General features: G+C 38.4%; 1 protein-coding gene and 1 long non-coding RNA gene across 6 annotated transcripts; one reads left to right on the top strand and one right to left on the bottom strand.

Moving 5' to 3' along the window:
• On the top strand, positions 6915-12134 carry LOC109714337. 5 transcript variants are annotated; one of them, XR_002217313.1, is made up of 5 exons: positions 6915-7044; positions 7518-7599; positions 9550-10184; positions 10679-11067; positions 11588-12134. It is a non-coding gene; the product is annotated as an uncharacterized LOC109714337 (long non-coding RNA). The 5 variants fall into 5 exon arrangements; XR_002217311.1 differs by lacking the exon at positions 6915-7044 and adding an exon at positions 7227-7429; XR_002217314.1 differs by lacking the exons at positions 6915-7044; positions 7518-7599 and having other exon boundaries at positions 8614-10091.
• LOC109714632 lies at positions 17897-18541 on the bottom strand. Its single transcript, XM_020239328.1, has one exon. The coding sequence runs from the start codon at positions 18539-18541 to the stop codon at positions 17897-17899; it is 645 nt and encodes a 214-aa protein (XP_020094917.1).

Genomic DNA, 20432 nt, shown 5'->3' with positions numbered 1-20432 from the left:
ACAAGCACAAGCTCCACTTCCCATACAAGGGAATAACAATGAGCTGTATGCTCAGATTGAGGAAGCCATCTGAAATACCTTCGGAGTAGGGGCCAGACCGGCTATACGGCCTGTTTTTCGATCCCCGTATCCCACAAACATAGATGTAGAGCATCCGTATCCGGCAAACTGAAAAATGCCGAAGTTCGACAAGTTCTTGGGCAATGAGACCGAGAATACGGTCGAGCATATAGCCCGGTTCACTGTCCAATGTAGAGAAGCGGCCGATGACTCATTTCAGAAACTTCGATTATTTAACACGTCGTTAACTAAAACGGCGTTTGCTTGGTATACAAGTTTATCAACCAATTCCGTCCGAGATTGGAGCGAATTGGAAAGAAAAGTTTATGAGCGATTCTATAGGTCGGAGCCACAATTATCAGTCGCCGACTTAGCTTTACACCGACAAAAGCCAGGTGAAACGGTCGAAGAGTATTGAACCGTTTCAAAATAGCCAAAATCCAGTGCTTCATGAGAATGGCGGAATCAGAGTTCGCCAAAATAGTATTAAATGGTCTGCATTTTAAGATAAAAGATCATTTTGAATATAAGTATTTTCATAACCTATTTGATCTAGGTGTTTGAGTTGCCCAATATGAGCAATTCCGGAAGAAAAGTAAGGACGATCGGCTGCAATGGAGCCGATATAAAAATCAAAGCAAAGGCAAGAAGAAATCCTTGATAGAAGAACAATCGGTTCAAGAACAGTCGAGCCAATCGAGTGAAAGTGAAAAATTGGCTGATGAAGCCGAGGTATATACGGCTAGTAAAGAGATACTTTTTTCAAGAAGAAATCCTTGATAGAAGAACATTCGGTTCAAAAAGAGCCGAACCAATAGAGTAAAAGTAAGACTCGGCTGATGAAGCCGAGGTATATACGGCTAGGATGGTAAAGAGTCACTTCTTTTAAGTCGACCAAGACTAGCGAAACTAAGTTCGGATCTCGGCTGTGTCATTGACCCGTTGATTTGGCACCAATAGTCATTCAAATGTTCATTCGAAAGACGATTGCGGGGGCATTGTTGAGACCAAAAAATTAACGCGCCGACCTAACCCACGTATGAGCCAAAGAAATAAGGACACGTGGTACATTACGAGTCGACAATAAGGCGCCTGAAGGTCAAGAGCGTTTAGGCGGGAACGGTTGAGAAGTGGGGCATAACTTCCATGAGAAATGGGGTGTACTTTCATGATCATCGCTACACGACTTTTCCCACTACTATAACCAACCAATAATGTTGGCTGTTAAGATATTATAAATAGTAACTTTGAAACCTGTAAAAGGGGTCTTTCTCTCCCCTAAACGAGAAGACCGCCGCATTTTCCATACTTTCCTTCCTGTATTTATCGCTTTCTAGGAGTAGTCTACATGTAATCTTTATACCCGCATTTACTGCTTTCCTATGAGTAATTTTTAAGTTAGATTTTTGGAGTCAGTATACCCCACAGGCATACTCTTTTATAATCTAGATTTTTAAAGTCTGTATGCCCTTCAGGCATACTCTGTTTTGTATGAATTCCCGACTTCATTTTAATATATAAAGGCATTCGGCTCTTTCAGCCGACCAGTTACTGTGTATTCCATCTATTCGGCTCATCAGCCGATCCAAATCTCGTATATTTCATCTATTCGACTCATTCAGCCGAACCTGCATGTTCTATAATATTTGTCTTCGAACTCGGCTGATTCGATCCCTCATCAGCCGAATCGCTTGATCCAGCCGAATGGCGCAAACTTCGAGGGTCACTAATCGTAGCCATTTTGCATCCCGACGCGCTTCCCGAGAAAGATCTTTAACCGAGTCAAAGAGAAGAGAATTCGGCACCTAACAGTAATTTACTTACATATTTATCATTTCAATTAAAAGTTTGAATTCTAAATCAAAATTTTATTTTAATTTTGAATGAAAATTTTAAATTTAACAAATAAAATAAATTTAACTATACTCATCTTTGGCTCTATTTTTAATTCGATTTTAATTTTGTTTTATGAGTATCCTACCTAGTTCGAAGAAGACGAAGTCCTAGGCGCACGCACAAAACATGAGAGACAAAATTCATGGAAAATAAAAGAAAAAGGAGGAAATTGTGTTAGGGGAGAAAAACAAACAAAACATAAAAAAAAAAATTAAGTTGAAAATAAAAAAAAAGTTTAATCAACATGATAGTTCCACGTCAATTTAAACTGACCACTCATATATATATATATATATATATATATATATATATATATATATATAGAGAGAGAGAGAGAGAGAGAGAGAGAGAGTGAGGCTACTATGTTTTTAGAAGTACGGAGCCTTCCGTGCTTCCAGATCGTTTTTTATATTGCGACTTTTGAATCGTCGATCGACCCCGTTAAACTTGATCTAGAATATTTGAAATACTTAAAAAATAAAATTTTGCAGTTTTTGATATCATTTGCAATTTTACAATTTTTTTTTCGTAGAAGATTTTCATGCCTCTGTACGAACTCTTGTAAAACTCTTTGTACTTGCGGTATGCGTGATATCTTGCTTCGCACGAGTAGATTTATTTTTTGCACTATGATCCTACAATGAGTCAAAGATATATAAAACTTAAATCCAATACAGTCAAGCTAGCAAGTTATCAATATAAAATATTCACTTGTATAGAAAATATTCAATAAAAATATATAAAAGGCACCACAAAATTTCTATGAATTAATTCTTATACCAATGCCGATTCAGAAGCAGGGATCGTCGAGGAACCTCCACGCCATACCCAGAGAAGCAAAAGCAGAGGTCGTCGAGGAACCTAAGGAGCTCGTCAGGGGCCCTGACGTCGCTGTTCGGCAGCTGGTAGATGAGTCAGCGATCGCTGACACAAATTTGGAGGAAAGAGATGTTGCCGTTGGGTTTGTATGTGACCTTGAGACTGACGACTTAGAATTGGCCGGAGCCAAAACATGGGGTGTAGGCTTGGCGGGTAGTGTTGATTCAGCGGGCGACAGTGATGGCGAATCGGGTGGCCGTCATGGAAATGCATGTGGTTGACACCAGCGATTGTCAACTCGAAGACCATCAAGCCATTTGCCTCTCGTCCGATAACTTGGTTCGTTGCTCCCATTTTTCTTTTTTTTGGAAATCAACAATAAAATATTAACATTTATATAATATTACAAATTAAATAATAATTACCGGCATTTTGTTAGTGTTGGAGATGATTAAAATATACAAACATTTAAATGTCGGTAATAGTCATCTCTATAACGGTATTTATTTAATGTTACTAATTATTTAACATTAACGGCAATTTTTTTAAATGCCGGTAGAAGATTTATCAACACGAGTATAAGCAGCATTAAAAGCTTAATACCGCTAATAATTTTTGCAGTAATTTTTTGACTTTAGATGGCAAAAGCTAAATGCCGCTAAATCAAAATTTTTTTATAGTGGAAGATTTTCATGCCTCTGCACGAACTCTTGTAAATTTCTTTGTACTTGCGGTATGCGTGATATCTTGCTTCGCACGAGTAGATTTATTTTTTGCACTATGATCCTACAATGAGTCAAAGATATATAAAACTTAAATCCAATACAGTCAAGCTAGCAAGTTATCAATATAAAATATTCACTTGTATAGAAATTATTCAATAAAAATATTTAAAAGGCACCACAAAATTTCTATGAATTAATTCTTATACCAATGCCGATTCAGAAGCAGGGTTCGTCGAGAAGCAAAAACAGAGGTCGTTGAGGAACCTGAAGAGCTCGTCAGGCCTGATAGACAGCGATCGCGGACGCAAAGCTGAAGGACAGCGATGTTGCCATTGGGCCAGTATGCGACCTTGAGACCGACGACTTGGAATTGGCCAGAGCCAGAACAGGGGATGTTGGCTTGGCGGGTAGTGTTGATCCACCGGGCGTCAGTGACGGAGAAGCGGGGGCCATCATGGAAATGCATATAGTTGACACCAGCGATTGTCACCTCGGAGATCATCAAGCCATTCGCCTCTCGTTCGATAACTTGGTTCGTTGTTGCCATTTTTCTTCTTTTTGAAAATCAAAAATAAAATATTAACATTTATATAATATTACAAATTAAATAATAATTACCGGCATTTTGTTAGTGTTGGAGATGATTAAAATATACAAACATTTAAATGTCGGTAATAGTCATCTCTATAACGGTATTTATTTAATGTTACTAATTATTTAACATTAACGGCAATTTTTTTAAATGCCGGTAGAAGATTTATCAACACGAGTATAAGCAGCATTAAAAGCTTAATACCGCTAATAATTTTTGCAGTAATTTTTTGACTTTAGATGGCAAAAGCTAAATGCCGCTAAATCAAAATTTTTTTATAGTGGAAGATTTTCATGCCTCTGCACGAACTCTTGTAAATTTCTTTGTACTTGCGGTATGCGTGATATCTTGCTTCGCACGAGTAGATTTATTTTTTGCACTATGATCCTACAATGAGTCAAAGATATATAAAACTTAAATCCAATACAGTCAAGCTAGCAAGTTATCAATATAAAATATTCACTTGTATAGAAATTATTCAATAAAAATATTTAAAAGGCACCACAAAATTTCTATGAATTAATTCTTATACCAATGCCGATTCAGAAGCAGGGTTCGTCGAGAAGCAAAAACAGAGGTCGTTGAGGAACCTGAAGAGCTCGTCAGGCCTGATAGACAGCGATCGCGGACGCAAAGCTGAAGGACAGCGATGTTGCCATTGGGCCAGTATGCGATCGCGGACGCAAAGCTGAAGGACAGCGATGTTGCCATTGGGCCAGTATGCGACCTTGAGACCGACGACTTGGAATTGGCCAGAGCCAGAACAGGGGATGTTGGCTTGGCGGGTAGTGTTGATCCACCGGGCGTCAGTGACGGAGAAGCGGGGGCCATCATGGAAATGCATATAGTTGACACCAGCGATTGTCACCTCGGAGATCATCAAGCCATTCGCCTCTCGTTCGATAACTTGGTTCGTTGTTGCCATTTTTCTTCTTTTTGAAAATCAAAAATAAAATATTAACATTTATATAATATTATAAATTAAATAATAATTACCGGCATTTTATTAGTGTTGGAGATTATTAAAATATACAAACATAAATGTCGGTAATAGTCATCGCTATAACGGTATTATTTAATGTTACTAATTATTTAACATTAACAACAATCTATTTAAATATCGTTAAAAGATTTACCAACACGAGACGTATAAGCAGCATTAAAAGCTTAATGCTGCTAATAGTTTTTGCTTTAATTTTTTGACTTTAGGCGGCAAAAACTGAATGCCGCTAAATCAAATTTTTTTTGTAGAGGAAGATTTTCATGCCTCTGCATAAATTCTTGTAAAGCTCTTTGTACCTGCGGTATGCGATATCTTGTTTCGCACGAGAGCTAGTTGATTTTTTGCACTATGGTTCTACAATGAGTCAAAGATATATAAAACTTAAATCCAATGCAGTCAAGCTAGCAAATTATCAATATAAAATATTCACTTGTATAGATAATATTCAATAAAAATATATAAAACGCACCACAAAATTTCTAAAAATTAATTCTTATACCAATGCCGATTCAAAAGTAGGGGTCGTCGAGGAACCTCCACGCCATTCCCAGAGAAGCAAAAGTAGAGGTCGTCGCGTCCAACATATTTGGGCATTATCATTCAATGTTTTGCTTCTCTGCTAGACCGATGATAACAACTGGAAAGAAAAATCAACTAGAAGACCGAGAAAACCATGTTTACCCAAAATTTGGGCTTCTTTTTTTTTCGATAGATAGGTAGCATGCTACCCACTTTGTTTATTTCATTTAGAAATAAACTTAGCTAGAAATATGAATCAATTAGAATTCGAACTTAGGTCTCGGGTACCAACGACCAAGTTCTTTGCCACTTGCTTTAGAGACGGTCGGTATTTGGGCATTTCACATAATTCTATGCTTATCACAAAATAAATAAAAACTTGTAATACTTACAGAAGAATGTTATGACTAAAATTTTAGTAAATCGTACAAATATTTTTTTATTTTTTTATGTGAAAAAGGAGATGTGGCAATCCAACCGCAATAACGTCCGAATTAGCAGAAGGGAGCAAATTCTTACACTATAACACTATATATCCATTGGAACTCAAAACTCAAGAAGCCTTTTTTTTTTTTTCACTTTCCTTGTTTTACCATTAGAAACCCTGTGAATTCGTCAGTAGAACAAGTATTTGCATGAAGCACAGAGTGGTCATTAAGTAAAAATATGCTATTTCACAAAAGACAAATTAATATTTATCATTTTTTAAATAAAACTTTTACGTAAAGTAGTATAAGAGGCGGAGAAATGATTCCGTACTCAAAAAAAAAAAAAAAAAANTCCCATACTGCCACCCCATACCCACCTTCATACCCCTCTCCATGCTGCCGGTACCTTAATTTTTATTTTTTTTCGCATGCCTCCCTTACTCTCTCACCCTCCATACCCACCTCCATACCCACCTCCATCCTCCTCCTCCTTCCCGCCCCCTCCCTCCTCGCCCTATTTGCTGGCTATCGCGAGCGGGCGCAAGCGGGGGCGTCAACTTATGAATCGGCAACCCTAATGGAGCCCTCCCTGCGTTTCGAGCTCTCCGCCCTCGCCGCGCCCACCCCCGGCCCCGCGCCCAGCCCCCTCCCCCGCGCTCTCCTTTCTTCCTTTTTGTCTTCGCCGGGATGGTCCGCTCTGACTTTTTCGTCCTCTTTGCCTTCGCTGCGGTGGTCGTCGTCCTCCCTCGGGAACGCAGCCGTGTCCCCGTACGGCGCGGCGTTCCCACTTCGCTCTCCCTTCGTCCTCTCTGCGCAGTCGCGACGTCGTGCGGTATGGCGCCTCCCCTCCTGTCGCGCGTCTGCCCTGTCCCGTCCGACTTTTCGTACAATCGGGGGTTGGCGTTGTGCCGTCGGCCGCATGTGTTCTGCTGTACAATCCGGCGTGGCTCCTCCCTGTGGTTTGTGGTCAGCAGGCATTAATTAGCATTAAATTAATGCAAGGTATATATCACGGCTTCTTTTATTTCCCTATCCTGTTGTCCTCCGCTATCGCAGCCCACATCCCATAGGGCATGGCGCTCGCGTGCTCTCTCTCTCTCCCTCCTATGTATGATTTTCTGTGGGGCTTCCATGCGGCTGCTCATCTTTGTCCGTCTGTTCTCTCTCCCTGATTTCTCCTCTTTCATTGTATTCTACTTGCTTTTCCTCTCTCCGGTTACTATAAATACTAAAGGAGGTGGTGTTTTTTTTGTCTGCACATTTCTATTTCCCCCTAATTTTGAACCCCCTGTTTTTTGAATATTGTTGCTCTGTCGTTCTTGCCCTGTGGTGCTTTTGAACGTTGCAACATGTTGTTAAGAGCATCCGGCACCCCTTAATCCTAAAGGTCTACTTTCTCCAACATATTTTTGTGGTGGGTCCAACAGATTGTGTTGTGAATTTCTACTGATATTCTCTTTTCCTGTGTTTGCCAGGTTGCCGCAGTGAACCTCTCAGCAATTTTGGTCCGCTCAGCTACTTCTTTCCATTGTGCTCCTTTGCTTCCTACTCTATTTAGTACGATTCCTCTACTTACCACTGCTGGTTATGACACATTAATGTGTGGTGAATACTTTATTTACTGTGATTTCCTTTCTTATGTTTTGCTGTTAGTACATTTGAGTTGCTATTTTCAAAGTGAGATTTTGGGTGTTGAGTGTTCGATCCTAACTCCCAATTCATGTTTTTTTTATAGAATGTGCTTCTTCTTTGACAGAGAGTTAGTATAACAATTGCCTAATTACTTGCCTATACATCTCCTATTTATTGCTTATTTATTACCTATTTATTATTTGCTTCTCCCTCTCTTTGTATGATGCTTTTGTTTGGGTGATTTTCCTCGATGAGGTCTCAGTGCAATGAATGCCTACTTGCTTGCTTCTCTGCCTTCTGTTTGATGCTTCCTTGGTTGATAGAGGAGATGATGATTTCCGCAAAGAAGGGAACAAATAAAAAAATTGTTGACCCCGTTCTTCTACTAAATTGTTTAGAATTTTTAAAATTTTCATTGCAAGTTCCTAATTTCTACTGAATTACTTACACCATTACTCCTCCAGTGCCCTCTAATTTTTTTAGTTTTTCGTTGCTGAGCATAGTTTGCAGCTTAGCTATTTTTCATGTTGGAGAAAATCCATATATTACTATGTGGTTCTCAATTTTGCCCCTCACTATTTTTCTTATTTTCTTGCTACTCTCCTACATTGCTTCAGATTTTCTACTAACTTTTATTCTGCTACTATTTTTTTTTACTAATTATTTAGTAATTTTACAAATTTTTTGTCTAGATAATTTTTTGTTCCCCCGAGGGATATTATACAAATTTTTTACATGACTGGTTTATTATGAGGCTATCAACTTTTCCCCATTAGATTTTATATATATTTTTATTATGTTTATGTTACTATATTTTTCCTTTTTTGACTAATTGTTTAGCTTTTGTACAAAATTTTCGCCTAGGTGCTTTTTCGTTTCCACGAGGGATATTACACAATTGTTGTGCATGGCTGCATTGTTGATTACTGTCTACTGCTAATTTCTGCCGAATTAATTTCGATATTACATTGTGGGGTTTATCCTTCTGCTGTGTCTCTCGCCTTAACTACCCAATATTTTTTGGTTGCCTCTATTTCGATGCTATTTGTTCCTCCGGCACCATCTAATTTTTTAGATGCTTTGTTGCTGAGTATAGTTTGCAACTAAAATATTTTTCATGACAGAGAAAATGCATACATTACTATGTAGTGGTCAATCTGAGCCTCTTCCAAAGTCGCCTAAAAAGATGCTATGGGTTTTACTTCTTATTTCTTTTCCTCAATACTTCCCGTGCTTACTTTGTCGCTACTCTCTTATGTAACTCTGCCTTCATATTAACTTTTACTTTGCTACTGTATTTTTCTGTTTCTTTCCCTAATTGTTCAGTTTTTATACATATTTTCTTCTTCATTAATTTTCTATCTTTGCCGAGGAGCATTGTGCAAATTTTTTGCCTAATTATTTGGTTTTCCTCAAACTTGGTTCTTTGCATCCCTGTTCTTCTTTCATGTTTGCCTTATATGAATTGATTGATAGAGACAATGATGGTTTCAGCAAAATAGAAAGCTACAGGTTGGGAACAAAAAAGGAATTGTTGATTACCCTCTTTTGCTGGATTACTTCAGATCTTTTGAATTTCCATTGTTGGTTCCCATTTTTTACTAATTACTTTCGATATTACACTATGGGGTTTTCTTTTTTTTGGCTTTCTCTCCCTTTAATACCTGATTCCTTTTGGTTGCCTCAATTTTTATGCTATTTATTTCTTCAGTGTCCTCTAATTTTTCAAATGCTTTGTTGCTGAGATTAGCTTGCAACTTAATTGCTTTTTCATAGTCGAGAAGATGCGTATATTACTATGCAGTGATCAAACCTTACTGTGGGTAAGCTTTGATATAAAAGCTAAACTCTGATTTAAAAATGACAACTCTACAGCTGATATGAAAAATTTAGATGGAGTTTTTAGTGAGGAGGGAAGATACCACCTGACAACCTACCTCCTCGGATCAACATAACCACACGAAGAGGAGGGACGGATACGACGCGTCCATGTCGCCCACCATGCCGAGGAAGGACATCAGCATGACGCATCTATCCCGCCCGCCATGCCCGCTGACACCCCAACGGAGGATCCAGAGGGAAGAGAAGAGACCGCCACCCGTCCAAAACACGTACGGAAGGTGCAGAAGGGATAGAAGAGACCGCCGTCCGGCTGCGAAGCGAGGACGTCAGCATGACGCGACCAACTCGCCCGCCATGCCGCCGACGATCCTAACCGAGATCGGACCCCCAGCATGACGCGACCAACCCGGCTGCCATTAATGAGGAGCGAGAGCAGAGCGAAGTGCGAGAGCAAAGGAAGAGGATGATAAAATAATAAGGAGCGAGAGTGGACAGTGAAAGGAGCAAGAGCGGAAAGGGAAAGATGTCGTCGTGATTAGATGCATGAGAGAAGTAGGTCAACAACCAGGCCTCAGGTATGCTGATGATGTTCAAACAAGTGAAGACAAATAATAAAGAATCAAACAAGTGAAGTGAAGACAAAAAATGAAGAATCAAATTCCGTATATGTAAGAAATGGAACTTATTTAGAATTATGTCATGATCCAGTTTTTAGCTATATAATTTACTTAGACTTTTAACTTTATGCTTTTTTTAATCGTTAGTGTACGTACCCTATCCAATAGTATATATCAATTGATCTGGTATAAAATTGAGTTCTTCTTTCTTGCTGAAGCTATCCATGTATATATTACTCACTCCTTGCCCGCGTAGGAAATGTAAACAAGAGGATAACACGGTTTCATGTGCAAGTTGTATGCTTATTTTTTGCATAACAGCTGTACCCTATCACTCCTTCAAAGCCCAACATATTCCACTTCCAATTCCTATATATATGACCTAGCCTACAAGCACATTTTCACCAACAAAAATTGCATAAGAAGCCCTAAGCACTACCCAAAAGTGCTTTTGCTTAAAGCAAAATAGCTAGCTACAATGGCTTCTATATTGAAACTTCTAGCTCTTTTCTGCTTTACATGTTTGATGTTGTGTTGTTGTGCAGTGGCCAATTATGATCCTAATGATTGTAATCAATCAATAGGGAATAGATTTGAAGCATGGATGGCTAAGTATAATTGCACTTGCCGCGACGAAGGTGAGAAGTGGCGCTGTTTCGAGATATTCAAGGAGAACGTCAACTTCATCGATGTGTTCAACCTGGGAGGAGCGCAGTCGTACGCTCTCGCCGTGAACCAGTTTGCTGATCTGACCAACAAGGAGATCGTGCCTACTTACACTGGGGCTAAGCCTTCGAATAATTCGAGGCCGTCAGAGCCATCACCGCCACCGATGAGGTATGCGAGTTGGAGGGGCCCCCCTCTGACTAGGCTCCGAGCATTGATTGGAGGGAAATAGGTGCAGTAACTGATGTGAAGTACCAAGGCCCTTGTGGTAATTACTACATCAATTTTCTCTATCATCAGAAGCCTTAAACTAATTAGTTCTCAAGAAAAAATAATTACTACATGTTTTTGATTGATTCCATATATCATGCAATGTCAACGTACGCTACATGAGCTTCATTTTTTAGTAGTTTATGTATAGGTATTCCACATTTTTATATTATTCATCTTTTTCATATAAGCTCCTCAATTTTGAATTTGTTTATTATAAAACTCTTGAGCATCTTTCACTAATTATTAAATATCTTTGTCATAAATTTTGCCTTTTATTCTTTGAGTACTCCTTTTCTTTTAAATTTGATATACATATGAAGTTCTTGAATAAAAGAATCTGAACGTTATATTTACATACAATGATAATGGAGCAGTTCATTTGACTAATGAACATAAACACTTTAAACAGCTAATATGATAAAATCATAGTAAATATATTGTCTTATTCAAATCGCTAACAAACCTATATAGAGTTTTGTTTGTGTAATCTGATAACTGTTATGTTTACTCTTCAGGTTATTACTGCTCAGTACTTTGTGTGGTTCTTTTGCCTTTTGCCGCTGATTCTCCCTTGGATCAGTATGGGACTCAAATCTAGAGATTTGATATGCGTCTTAGTGTGGATGGGATCTCAAATTCATTGGCTAATGTGGGCTTACCCGCTTGAATTCAAGGGAAAGAATGTCTTCATACAACTTTGGTTAGCGAGCCTGCTGTTCTTTGCTGCAAACATTTTTGTCATGCTTATGATTATTCACGATTATAAATATTCTCCAATTTTCGCCCCGAAATTAAAGCACCAGCCTTTTTCTTTGAAACCACGATTTCGCCACACCATACACTTTGCCATAGTTGAAAAATATGCGGCGAAAGAAAACAAAACATATGCTGAACAATATACCATGCAACACCATTCGACAGTTTCCTAGAAACGTGACTAAATGCCTGTTTGTTTGCTTTTATGTGTGAGTGTGTGTGGGTTGGTTGTGTCTGTTGTTACTGTATTCCGAACAATTACATGAATTAATGATTGGAACAGATCAATGTTGGTTGGTTCGCAAATTTTTCGCTGCCTAGAGCAGTACTGCTGAGAGCAATTTTTATCTATGATGCTAGAGATAAAATGATATTTCATTCTTTCTTCTGAAAATATGCAGAAATTTTGTGGGAATTTTGTACTTCGCTCATGTTTCTAAATCTACTCGGTTATCTATTTGCAAATAGTTTTAGTTATTCAATACTGAGATAAATAATATTTAAAAATATTAATGCATAAAATAATTTACTGTTTTATTGTCTGCTGTATTGGTATTGCTATAGTTTTTGCTCCTTTTGCTTTTAGGAGTAGGTGAACAACTCCTCTTTGAATGTGGAAATGTTTCGAAATCTGTTCAGGATTCACTGTTGAAAATTTGCTATAGATACTGTTTCATGTTTTCTTTTTTTGTTTGGGCTCTCATGTTTAAATTGCATTTTATGGACACAGTTCCATAAAATTTTTGCCCTATTGTTTACCAACTCCGCTGATACTCTCTCCTCATTAATGTGTGCAAAGAATTCCTCGACATATTCTCTTTATTGTTTTGTTGCTATACATATGCTTGGCTCTGATCAGGTTGATTGAATTTGATGTTGTATATAAGCTTACGATTTTTGCTTTGATTTTATACGATACTTTCCGCCACATCAAACTTATTAATCGGGAACCTTTATAGGTTCGAAACATTAATATTTAAAAGTATTAATGCATAATAGAAAAAAAAAATAATATTAATAGTTATAATAATTTATTGTTGTATTTTTTTTTTCGCTGCATCGTCCGGGTTCCGTACCTATTTTTACAAGAAATCCCCACCTGCAGGGTATATATGCATGCTTGTTACACCAGCAGTATCATACGTACGTTCAAGGCATGATCGATTATCTTTACATAACTAGCATTAAAAAAAAAAAAAAAAAAAAAGAAGGACACATATCACCATCTCCATGCGTGCATGTTCTCGATCAAATAGACCAAAAGATGCGATCAAGAAATGGATGGAGCCCCTAACCTGACAGAATCCTGCCGAGCTCGTAGGAGACGAAGGCGTTGGCGCATGCCACGACAACTTGCTCCGGGAGAAGCACTCGCTCACGCCACTCGCTCCTTAGCACTTCGTCCGCCCTGTTTATCACAATCCCCATCACCTCGCACGGCAGATGGTCCAGCCTAGCGCAACGCAGATCGTCCCGCAGCAGCCTTCTCCATGCCGCATCCCCGAGGTCCACTGCAACCCTCACCGTGAAGCCGTACTCCATCCGCAGCGCATTCATGGCCAGCGCCACGACAACACCAGTGAAGTAGAACCGGTCATCGTTGACAAGGTTTTATTAAAACAAAATACTTATAGGATGGTTCGAGCTTCCTCTGCTTCCGGATCCCCGTGCGTGTCTCTAGATAAATTTTTGTACTCTCTATTTTAACTGTCTTTTAGTTATTTTTTTTTTTTCTTTTAACACAATCCCCTCTTTTTGTTTGTTTTGTATTTCCTTTTTTTTAATTCAACTTTTATTTTATTTTCAAATTAGTTATACTATCAAGGTGCTGATAAATTTAACTGGCGAGTATATATATATATATATATATATATATATATACTCGCCAGTTAAATTTATCAGCACCTTGATAGTATAACTAATTTGAAAATAAAATAAAAGTTGAATTAAAAAAAAGGAAATACAAAACAAACAAAAAGAGGGGATTGTGTTAAAAGAAAAAAAAAAAATAACTAAAAGACAGTTAAAATAGAGAGTACAAAAATTTATCTAGAGACACGCACGGGGATCCGGAAGCAGAGGAAGCTCGAACCATCCTATAAGTATTTTGTTTTAATTTTAGCTTAATTTTTTTATCTCGTTCGCTACTCATATCAATTTAAATAAAATAAACAATTTAAATTTTAAGAGTAAGTTTTAATTTTATTCTAAATCTAAATCTTAAGTTTGCAAATTAACTTTACTATTTATACTTTCATTAAATTTTAAAAGTGACGTTTCTATTAAGAACTATTAACATATGGAGTGCAGATGTTATGACTTTAAAATAACAGAGAAAATATTAGGATCATTAAAAGCTAAACAGACTGTCATTGAGTTAAACATTTCGCTAAGTTAAATGTAAAAACTTGATCTATTCAATTTTTTGTTTTAACTAGGTAAGATTGACAGTTGGTAGTCGATTATAAAAAATAAAAAATTATTAAATTTTTAGTTCAACTTATAAGTAAGTCAGGGTAACACTGAGTTAGATAATTCGCTAAACTATGAGAAACTTGATCTATTCAATTTTTTTAATGAAATCAAATAAGATTGGCTGTTAAATTGATGGTTTGGTCATTTGTCAAAGCCAAAATTACTTTGGTTGGCTTAATTAAATAGTTCAGTTTTATTTTAGGTTGTCGAATATTGAATTGACTAAATTATAAGATAATTGTATCTATTTAAAATGTTTAGTTGAATTAAACCGAATCTTTATTAAAAAATATTAGTTCATGATATGATTTTATTATTATATATAAAAAATATATTATTTTAAATTTTATTATTACTTTATAATACTTGAACACGACCTGCAATGATTAAGTTTTGGTTAAATCAGTAAAACTCGACCTGAGCTGGACAGGGATCAGACCATTCACAAACCAGATGTTTGGTCAATTGAGGGCACGTGTATCTGCACCATTTGGTCCAGGTGCATGTATCATAAACAAAATTTTGCTTGGGTTGATTAACGCGCGGAGAACGTAGGTAAACAGGGAGGGAGAAGAAGAAGAAGAAAACAGAAAGAAGAAAAAAGAGAAAGAGAAAGAGAGTGAGAGAGACAAAGAGAGAGGCGTTGCTCGGTTGCTGTGTTGGCTTCTCCACTCTTAAGGTTCTTCTTTCTTTACCGCAAGGTGGCTGTTTAGTGCGTCGAGGGCCTGTACTGCCGGCGGCTCCACCAGAAATCTTCGCCGGTGGCGACGAAGTCCTAGTAGTGGATGCGGCGGTTGCGACAGCAGCCCACCTAGCTTCCACACCAGGAGATAATGCGGGGGACACGGCCGCGGTTGCGAGCGGTTCAACAGCCGGAGGTGTAACTCACGAGGGGCAGGTTGCCGCGTTAACGGGAGGAGGTCGAGACGCAGCCGGTTAGGACGGAGGATATGGTCGACGACGTGGCGCTGCAGCTGGAGGGACCGGCCGAGATGTTCAAGGAGTTGCTGATACCTAAATTCACAGCACGATGCACCAGCACGGCCTTTGAACGGCCGGGCCATATCGTTCTACGCATGGCTTGTCACGGCTATCTACGGCCAATTTTTTTAATAATACACGGCTGTGTATTATCATACTTTATAAAAAAAACAAATCGTTATTGATAAGATTGATAAATACTACAGAAAAATAGTATAGAAAACTTAAAATAATCTTTTTAATCAATAATTAAATTTCTTATCTCCCAAAACTCGACAAGGTAACCGTGCTCCAGATATAGCACGGCCATAGAACAACCGTTCCGTGCCGTGCTATATATGCCAGACACGGCTGCTTATGANTTCCGGCACGACCACGTAGCACGACACTTAAATCCATAGTCGTTGAGGAACTTGTAGAGCCGGCCAGGGAGGTCGACGTCGCGGTGCAGCAGCTGGTATAGGAGGCAGGATTGGCCGACGCAGAGCTGGAGGAGGGCAATTGCGCCGTTGGACGGGGAGCACTCAATGTGGAGGCCGACAACTTGGCGAGCGTTGGCGCCGGCACAGGGGGCGTAATAGAGGACCACACCTTCGATCCACCCGACGACAGCGTTGGCGGCGTAGGTGATGATCCTGAAGCAGCGGTGGCCGCTTCTAAAGACCACCTCGGCGGCCGTCATGTCCGGGAGCTGCGTGATTTGTCGGTGGAACGCCATTTCTTTCTTCTTGGAATTCTCACCTCTTCGGTTGTGTCGTTGGCTCGTTGCGGAGAGAGAAACAGAGAGAGTGAGAGAAAGAGAAAGAGAAAAAAGAAGAAAGACAAAAGAAGAAGAAGAAGAGGGAGGGACAAATGGATGCAAGAGGCGCGCAATTAGTTGGGTTCGTTTTAAAACAAATACTATGTACGTGGACCTGGTTTACCACGTCTATGTGCACGGGAGTTAACTGGTTTGTAGACCAAACACTTACCAGACTAGGGACAGGTCGAGTCCAGCTCAAAATGACTAAATTGGTTTTGAATTAGTAACGTCCAGCACAAGTTCATAATATTTCATTATTATTTTAAATTTTATTATATAAAAAATATATATTATTATTTTAGTATAGTACTTGATTATAAAAAATTATTTCTAAGCCAAATTAAGTTGATTTGTAAAATTTATCTATGTTAATAGAATATTAAATCAGTTAAGTTATAAGCTGTTGGATTTTATTTTGACTTGATAAATTAATTCGGTTGGTTTGATTAAAACCGAAACTGTTTACTGGTTTGGTCGTTAAATTGTCGGTTAGAATAAACTAAAGTAATTTTTTTAACTTATCTAGTTCAAAGAGTATCAAATCGCTTAATAGATTGAGTCACAATGGATTGAGTCACAATGGGACTGAATGAATATTCAACTTGATTTTTAAATTATTAAAAAATAAAAAATATTAGCTGATGGTTGACAGTTAGAATGGATCAATTTTGTTTTTTAACTTATCTAGTTCAAAAATGTAAATTGAATCGCTTTACAAACTGAGTTACTGTCAGACAAATCGAAAATTACTAGGATTATAAAAGAGACAATAAAATTTCAGTATTGTAGAGGTGAGATATACAATTATCAAGAATGATCTTTGCAGTGAAAATTTTAAATTACTTTCATATTTATCATTTCAATTAAAAGTTTGAATTCTAAATCTAAATCTTATTTTAAATTTGAATGAGAATTTTAAATTTAACAAATAAAATAAATTTAACTATATTCATCTCTTGCTCTATTTTTAATTCGATTTTAATTTTGTTTTATGAATATCCTACCAAGCTCGAAGGAGACGAAGACCTAGGGGCACGCACAGGGATCTATTTAAAAACATGAGAGATAAAATTGATGGAAAATCAATAAAAAAAAAAGAGAAAATTGTGTTAGGGGAGAAAAACAAACAAAACATAAAAGAAAAAAAATTAAGTTGAAAATAAAAAAAAAGTTTAATCAATATGATAGTTCCACGTCTAGATTAGAATACTATTAATAGAATTAAGTTATTTGTGTTATCAGTTTTTTAACAAAAATGTATAGTTAGAATGATGTCGGCCCCTAGGGTTGAGTGAGTGGTTGGTTGAATAATATAATCTAAAAGATGAAAATAATTAAAAAGTTAAATCTAACGGTGGAATACTCGATAGCACCAAATTCTCGATAATATCTCAGCTATACTATATATATATATATAGAATAAGAATGAAATACTATCAATAGCACCAAACTATTAGTGCTATTAGATTTTTAATTTTTGGATAAAAAATATACAGTTATGATGATATTGACTCATTTGAGTGATGTTATTGTTTTAATAGTATAATCTAACGGTTAAAAATAATTAAGAGTTAAATCTAAAGTCAGAAAACTTGATAACACTAAATGTTCCACACTATCGATAGAATTCCAACCGGACATATATGTCCTTTCTCTCACGCTGCACTTCGTAATCATAATTATAAATTTTTAAATAATCATCGACATAAAATAATAAAATAACAACTAAAAGACTATTAAAAGCATGTCTAAATCAAACTAATTCTACTAAAATATTCTACGTTCTACTTATGGTTAATTCGGTTTGGTTTTAATTTGGTTTTGTAGTGGAGAGGATCCTGCCGAGCTCAAAAGAGACGAAGGCCTCGGCGCATGCACAGGCGATCTGCTCCTGGCTCAGGTCTCGCTGCCACCACTCGCTCCACCGCACTTCCGCGGGCGTGTCCATCTCCACCCGCATCACCTCCCTCGCCAGCTGCTCCAGCCCGGCCTGCCGCAGATCCTCCCGGCCTAGCCTTATTGCCGCTGTGTCCCCAAGGTCCGCCGTATTCCTCACCGAGAAGCCGTGCTCCCTCTGCAGGCTGTAAGCGACAACCTCCACGCCGGCCCCAACGAAGAAGAACCGAGCGTCATCAAGGAACGCGAAGAGCTCGCGAGGGGGGTTGGCGTCGCGGTTGCGGTCGCGGTGCAGCAGTTGGTAGATGAGGCAGCGGTTGCCGACGCAAAGCTGGAGGAGCACGATGTTGCCATTCCGCTGGCAGGCGACCTCCAGACCGACGAGGTCGCGTTGGCAGGGGCCGCTGCCGCTGCAGCCTTGGACGGTTTCATTGATCCATCCTGCGACAATGACGGAGGAGTGGGTGACGGTCGTGGAGATGTGGTGGGCATCGGCGAAGGTCACCTCTGCCAAGGTCGTGTCGTTGTTCACCAGGATAGGACGGCACGTTGCAGACATTCTCTTCTTCTTCTTCTTTTTCTTTGAATTCTTGCCTTTTTGGTTGAGTCGTTGGTGCGTTTTCGGCGAGGGAGCGAAAGAACGCGCGAGGGAGAGAGAGGGAGAGAGCGAGAGGTGTTAGAAGAAGAGGGAGGAGAGGGGAGGGGGAATTTATAATAGATAAGAGAGTTGGTATCAACGCAACTCCGAATCAGAAAAGTATCATATATGAATTAGAATGGGATTTGTATTCGAATTTTGTTTTTGAGTTAATATTTTTTTCAGATTTAAATTCGCTATTTTTTGGGGATTCCAATTTGAATTTGGATAATCCAAATCCAAAATTAGATTTGCTATTTTTCAATATGTAACGTATAGGTTTAGAAAATGTAAATAAATATATATTGGAAATTTTTTTATATATATATTTATTATTTATCAAACTTATATCTATATTTATTTGATAGCCAATCGATATCTAAATTTATTTTTATGGAATATGATAAGTTTTGGTGTTTAGTTGATATCTAAATTCGGAACCAAAAATTCGACACAATGATATGGATATGACACGAATGAGGTACTACATGATCCATATCCTATCCATTTTCATCCCTAGATGAGACGTGCAATTAGTTTGGATTATTTTAACTGAAAAAAAGCATATGTTAATTAGTTTTTTGTGTTTGGTCCCGTAAAATAGTATATCTAATCAATCTGATCTAATCAACAGATGGAGAATTTGAAAGCTGTACTTGAAGCCAAACAATCGTAATGTAAAATAGCACATCTTCTTAGATAATTATTATCTTTATTAAAGATATATACTCATTCTAAATCGTAAGTTCGTAACTTGAAAGCTGTACTTGTTGTCAAACAATCGTAATTTGAAAGCTGTATTTGTTGTCAATCGCTCTTCTAAATCCAAAATTATTTTTGGGTTTACAATCATTTTTCAGGAATAGAACCAAACAACCTCTAAATCAAATCACTTCACTGATTGAGTCATTGTCGGACGTGTCGATGCCGCCAATTCAACCATCGAAATTATTGTAAAATAGAGAAATTTTTAGTCTAGAATCAAAAAGAGTTTGGAATCGTTCAAACCTCAAACCTCTATCCTAGCTGATCCAATTCTTTTCGATTTTTATATTATAAAAAAGAATAAATAAAATAATATAAAAGAGAAAAAGTTAATAAGACTAGAAAATTAGGATTTTAAGTGGCCGAGTATTTTCACATAGGGTTATTTGCATACAGGTCCCTGCAAACATAGTGAATTGCGGAAATATTCCTGCAAAACGGAAACTCTATAAGTTGTCCCTGCAAAAGTCCTAAGTTATGCAGATATGTCCCTGCCGTCCAGATCTGTTAGAAATTTTTCGTTAACCACGGTTAAAATACTTAACCATGGTTAATTATAGTGTAAATTGACGTATTTACCCTTCTTCCTCTTCATCCTCTTCCTCTTCCTTCTTCTTCGTCGCCGGCGAGGAGATGCGGCGGCGGCGGTGACGGCGGCGGCGACGACGAACCCTCTTACTTTTCCTCTTCCCTCTTCCTCTTTTCCCTTCTTCTTCCTTCTTCTTTCTTCCTCTTCCTCTTCCCTCTTCTTCGTCACCGGCGAGGGAGAAGAATCTCGTCGGGGTCGGCCTCCGAAAGGCGGGCGAGAAGCTCGAGGGCGTTGTTGTCGACAAGGGCGGCGACGAGGGCGTGCGCGGGGTCGTCGTGGTCGCCAGGCGTCCGGTGTCGGTGATGGTCGATGAGGAGAGAGACGACGTCGACAGGCGGGATGTCGCGATGTACGTGGACGAGAGCAACGAGGGAGGAGGCATGAGGCGTATGATAGCTACCGGGTTAGAGAGCTCCGGTGCCCCGGGCGTTTTCCGCTTCTTCGTCGCGTGCGAACGCC

Source organism: Ananas comosus, linkage group 8, assembly GCF_001540865.1.
Source record: "Ananas comosus cultivar F153 linkage group 8, ASM154086v1, whole genome shotgun sequence".
Classification (NCBI taxonomy): domain Eukaryota; kingdom Viridiplantae; phylum Streptophyta; class Magnoliopsida; order Poales; family Bromeliaceae; genus Ananas; species Ananas comosus.
This window is presented reverse-complemented; position numbering and strand designations above follow the sequence as displayed.

Excerpts from the sequence above, each read along its gene's own strand:
- LOC109714632 (XM_020239328.1), bottom strand. The coding sequence starts at position 18,541 with ATGTCTGCAACGTGCCGTCCTATCCTGGTGAACAACGACACGACCTTG.